Source organism: Nyctibius grandis, chromosome 14, assembly GCF_013368605.1.
Source record: "Nyctibius grandis isolate bNycGra1 chromosome 14, bNycGra1.pri, whole genome shotgun sequence".
Taxonomy (NCBI): Eukaryota; Metazoa; Chordata; class Aves; order Nyctibiiformes; family Nyctibiidae; genus Nyctibius; species Nyctibius grandis.
The window spans coordinates 14,575,449-14,580,978 of NC_090671.1; the positions used below are offsets into that span (position 1 = coordinate 14,575,449).

At 51.1% G+C, this 5,530-nt stretch overlaps 1 protein-coding gene across 2 annotated transcripts; it reads left to right on the plus strand.

The window, feature by feature from the left end:
* Positions 1–140: 140 nt before the first annotated feature.
* Positions 141–5,232, plus strand: UNG (uracil DNA glycosylase). 2 transcript variants are annotated; one of them, XM_068412705.1, is made up of 7 exons: positions 141–255; positions 826–1,026; positions 1,112–1,207; positions 2,393–2,490; positions 2,913–3,001; positions 3,236–3,414; positions 3,911–5,232. In XM_068412705.1, the coding sequence occupies exons 1-7, from the start codon at positions 166–168 to the stop codon at positions 4,049–4,051; spliced, it is 894 nt and encodes a 297-aa protein (XP_068268806.1). In that variant the 5' UTR covers positions 141–165; the 3' UTR covers positions 4,052–5,232. The 2 variants fall into 2 exon arrangements, with proteins under 2 accessions (XP_068268806.1, XP_068268805.1); XM_068412704.1 differs by lacking the exon at positions 141–255 and having other exon boundaries at positions 720–1,026.
* The last annotated feature ends 298 nt before the right edge of the window (positions 5,233–5,530 follow it).

Here is a 5,530-nt window from a genome sequence, read left to right on the forward strand (position 1 = left end):
GGGGCAGGGTGGCGCGGGTGCGCATGCGCCTGGGTGCGCCGTATCCCCCCTCCCCTCACGCACGCACGCGCGCGCTCTTGGCGCCAAACCTGCGTCCCGCACCCCCGGCTCGCGCCGTGCCGCTGCCGCCCCTCACCGCTGCCCCTCGCCCGCTCCGCCGCCGCCATGATCGGGCAGAAGACGCTGCACTCCTTCTTCAGCGCCGCGCCGGCGAAGAAGCGCGGCCGCTCCCCGGAGCCGGGCGGCGACGCTGAGGTAGAGAGCGGGGGGGCGGGGTGGCGGCACCGGCGGCCCTGGAGTGGGGAGAGGCGGCTGGCGGTCGCGGGGAGGGCGGCTGTGGAGCGGGCGGCTGTGGAGGGCGGGGGGGGGGTCTCACGGTGCTGGCGGCCGTGGCGGGGCGGGGAGCCCACGGCCAAAAACCCCGCGCTCCGGGCACGCTTGACTGACCTGCCAATCGAGGCCACGCGCCGCCGCTCCTACCCAATGGGCGCTGAGAGCCGCCGTTGCGTCACTGTTGCTAGGCTGAGCGGTGCTCCGCCAGTGGTGGCAAGCCAATAGGGAGGAGCGAGCGCGTTCTCGTTGACCAATGAGGAGCGAGAGTTTAGGCTTCCGCTTGTGGGCGGGACCCGCTTGGCGCGGCGGCCAATGGGGGCGGGCCCGGTGTTGTTTTGCCGCGAAATACCCGCGTGCGCCCCGCGAGCCTCCCCGCCGGGGGCGGTGCGCGGCCGGGAAATGGCGGCCGCTCGGCTCCCGCTGCTCGGGCTGCGCCTGGGCCGCCGCGCCCCCCGCCCGCTCTGCATCACCCTCCTGGCTCGCCATGCCCAGGTCAGCGCCGCGAAGAAGGCGAAGGCGGCGGGGGATGAGACGGGCAAAGCCTCGCCGCTGAGCCCCGAGCAGCTGGAGCGGATCCGCAGGAACAAGGAGGCGGCGCGTCAGCGGCTGGCGGAGCGGAGCGTGCCGCCGGGCCTCGGGGAGAGCTGGCGGCGGGAGCTGGCCGCGGAGTTCTCCAAGCCTTACTTCGTGGAGGTGAGTGAGAGGGGCCGGCGGGGCTGCGGGGCCGCGGTTCCCCGCTGCCCCCGGGCTGAACCGCTGCCTCTCCCCCCCCGCTCAGCTGATGGCGTTTGTAGCAGAAGAGAGAAAACGCTACACAGTGTATCCGCCCCCCGAGCAAGTCTTCACCTGGACGCAGATGTGCCACATCAGGGATGTGAGTAGAGCTGGAGGTGGTGGGGGTGTCACTCCAGCTGCTGGTGTGTTTAGTGATACAGATGTGGGGTTGGGTGCATGAATGTGTTCGTTTGATGTTTGGTCTCTTAAGTGTCAGCCCCATGTGATGTGGAGGCTGTTGTTTCTCTCACTTGTAAATCCTGGCTTCTCTTTCATCTCTGATACTGCAACATGGATTTATTGCTTTATTACTGTCTTCGTTTAGCCTGCACCTGGGGCTAAACAATAACAGTTTTTCTCTCACCCAATATCCCTTTCCCAACTGAGGAAGGAAATTGGGAAAAAGAGGGAGACTTGTGGGTTAAAACTAAACTGATTTAATAAAGAAACCAATATAAATGCTAACACAAAACACACAGAAGTATATTTAGCTACATGTTGCAACAAGTTGTCCAATCGTCAGAAATGAGGAAAAAAAAGGGAGGCCAGAAGAAAGGAGAGCAAAAACAGCCTCACCTCTCCCCCAAGCCCTCCCTTTTATAGTGAACTTGATTGTTAATGATATAGAACACACCTGTGGGCAGCCAGGGGCAGCTGCCCTGGGTTTAACTGCTAATGACCCTGGTCACCATGGCTGGCCACAACCTGAAACCAAATCCCAATGAAACCAGGACAATTACCCTCACTGGCCACAGAATTGCCTTTAAAAATTTAGGTGGACTTTATTTCCAGTGTTACCAACTTAATATAATGCTTGATTTTTGGCTGTCGTATGTCTCGTGGTTTTTTAATTATCTGTAATGGGCTATAATTAAAAAAAAGTGTTTAAGGTAATCCCATTGCCAATAAGCTGTGTCAAAAATACCACCGCAAGTGGCATAAAACTAAAATGTGAGGAAATTCACTTGGATGATACCTTCACAAGGTGTTTTCTTGTGGCTCTGAAAATGTTGGTCTTCTGCACTCAAAATATCTTCATAATCTTAGCAGCAAAGCTGTGGTGATGATAATCCTTAGTGTCTGGTGGGGACCGTGTTATTTCACTTGTTTATAATGAGATGTCAGTGATTTAACTTCAGTTCCTGGGGTTTCTGCTTTTGCTTTTTTTTTTGTCTGTTTGTTTTAGGATAAACCTCATTTGTAAGCCTTTTTTTTTTTTCTTTTTTTCCCTCTTTTTGGGAGTCATACTGATTACAATTCAGTGCTAACAAAGGTCTGCTTTCAGGTAAAGGTTGTCATTTTGGGACAAGATCCGTATCATGGACCTAATCAAGCTCACGGGCTCTGTTTCAGTGTCCAGAAGCCTGTTCCACCTCCTCCCAGGTATGACAGTGCTCAACTTGCAAAATCCTTTTTGTTTACAACTTATTTGCAGTTTTGTGTCCCTCGTGGCTGTGAGCCAGGTAATTGATATGAAATGTGTTGTGACTACTTCACTTTGAGCTGTGCATTGCCTAGAAAAAACATCACTGCAGAAGTATGGGTAACTGTCTGTGGGTTGGTGGTGTTCTGAAGAGCATGCTGGATGTAAATTTGCATTTTCAGTTGTGCTGAGACCTCATTAAGCTTCCAGCCAGACACACAACGGGGAGTCCTTGCTGCCCTGCTCCTACAAATGCCTTTATTACCTTAAATAATAAGATTAAAATTGATACCCTTGTGTAGTGTGAGAGCAGTAAGGGCTGCTGTTTGCTCTTATCTTTAAATGTGTATATTAAAAAACTTCTGATGGTTTTTGTTTGCAGTTTAGAGAATATTTACAGAGAACTGTCTACGGATATTGAGGATTTCACTCATCCTGGTCACGGTGATCTAACTGGCTGGGCCAAGCAAGGTGAGTTACCAGGTGCTCCAGTAACGTTTACCCTGTAGGTCATAAAAAAGCCTGTCTAGAAAACAGACCCATGGTTGGAAACAGTCTGTGAAAGAGAAAATCAGTTCTGAGTGCCTGCTACGTAATGGGTACCTTACAATTGAGATTTAATTTATCATTTCTCAGGGGAAGCAGGAAGAAGCAGCTAACGCTTGATTTTTGTTTCATCCTCTGTGTATCTGCTCTGTTTGGTAGGAGTGCTCCTACTCAACGCTGTCCTCACGGTGCGAGCTCACCAGGCCACCTCCCACAAGGAGAGAGGCTGGGAGCAGTTCACGGACGTGGTGGTGTCCTGGCTCAACAAGAACTTGCACGGGGTTGTCTTCATGCTGTGGGGAGCCTATGCCCAGAAGAAGGGCAGCTCCATCGACAGGGTACGGGTTATTCCTCATCTCTTCCCTCTCACTAATTATTTCCCTCAGTTGGGTGGACACTAGAGGGCACTTCCCTTCCAGAATTGGGGTTTTCTCTCTGAACTGCTGTCAAATTTAGTTGCCCTGCTTTTCCAGCTTAGCCTTTGCCAGAATTAAGCAACAAAAGTGGAGCAAGTGTAACCTTCTGTTGTCAGAAAAGCGTCTAGTTGAGGACAGAACTGTTTTTTTTTTCTAGGAAAAGGCTCATGAATAAGTATAAAACTTGCTGTTGGGATTACAGCAATTAAAAAATGGCCAGGGTATTACTGCTGTGTTACATAGTCTGTCCTCTGCTCAGTGGGACAAAAGTCTTGGTCCTCACAGCCAGTTCTTTGGCTCCTTGGGCTGGTGGCTGAGGAGGTGTGGAGAGGGACTGGTCGGGGCAGAAGCCACCAGCCTCGTGCAGGGAGCTGGAGGCACTCACATCTAACGAGCGGTTCCCTCTAACGCTTTACAGAAACGCCACCACGTCCTGCAGACCGTTCACCCCTCGCCCCTCTCCGTCAACAGAGGGTTTTTCGGCTGTCGGCATTTCTCGAAGACAAACGAGTTGCTCAAGAAATCGGGCAAGAAGCCCATAGACTGGCGAGCGCTCTGAGCCGCGCGCGGAGCCTGCGGGGTCTAATGGGAGCAGCCCCTCTTTCAGGGGTTGTCTTGTTGCTGAAAAACTTTTGCTGACCTGAGAATTGCTCTTTGGATGGTGATCAAGGAACAAACGACCAAACTTTTAGAGATGTTATATTTTTTTAAAATGTTTTTTAAAGAGCAGATTGGAGTGTTCCATGGACAACTCCTCTGCTGTTTGAACATGTCTCAGCCTAGTTTGAAGCAAAGAAAAAAAAAAACACGAGAGTTTTATATTAATTTGTGTTTGCTGCTGTAATGGGAATATATTTTCAGGCTCTTGTGAAGAGAGTTCTTACAGGTGAAGCTGTTCAGCTGTTGTAAATACGCTGCTGTGCCCCTCCTGCTGCTCTGCATCCTGCTGTGCAAATCCAGATTTCATGTTTGGGGGTGTGGAGCTGACTCCACGGGAGAAAAGGCAAATGCTTTTGGTTTTAGCTTTTTGCTACAGATAATGAGATTTATTAGAAATATGGCCTCCAGGCACTGTACAGACCATACACGGTCAGAAGTGTTGCTTGGTGTATCTGTACTCTCATGATTTCAGAGTTTATCCCCCCCAGCAGCCGAGGGGAGGCTGTGACCAAGGTTCAAGTTGTTCTCTGAGGTTTTTGTTGGCATTTAGAGAGGAAAACTTAAGGTTTTAGATTCTTACTGGGTATGTTAATCCCTTGGATGACATGTGAGCTGTGATGACCACAAACTCTGTGGTACTTGCTGATGGCAGCAGCGAAGGTTTGTTCATCAAGATCTGCCAATTAATGGGTTGACAGATGCAGATTATTAAAGATCTTTAAGATCTTAAAACAGAGGGATTTTTGTGCTTTGCCTTCGTAGGAGCAAATTGAGGTTTCTAGGCACGGTTGAAAATAACTGTTGGGACTTCCAGGATGGAGACGAGGTTGGACTGCATGCTGCTGGGTTTCCAGTCCCTCTTTGACTTCATAATTGCTTTAATGGAAGCGAAGGGCCTTCTTCATTGGGAAATTACATCATTTTTTATAGAACAACGCTGTAAACCTTTCTGTGGTATTTGCTCCGATAGGTAACACTAGTACAAGTGACGTTTACACTTTCTGTGGCTGTTATGGGTTGTTGTTTGTTTGGGTTTTTTTCCCCTTGGTTTGTTTTTTTAAATAAAAATGACTTTGTTTATGTTGTGGTGGGATCTTACATTGGTAGGAACGCTGCTGGGAGGGAGGGGAGGGTGCCTGAGGTGGGGCCCTGGCTCTGCAATGGCTGCTGGCCTGGGGGGGGGTCCTTGCTCCCCCCTGGGGAGGCAAAGCCACAGGTGCCAGAGCTTCTCCTTGTCCCCGTGACCAAGCACCTTTGTCCCTTAAGGATCGGGTATCCCTGGCCGGCCATGCCAAGGCCCCCACCGCTACTTTCCACCCTCGCCTCCAGCAGAAGTTTTCCAGGCGCCTTAGCGGGGAAATATTTCTGCTTGACGTGT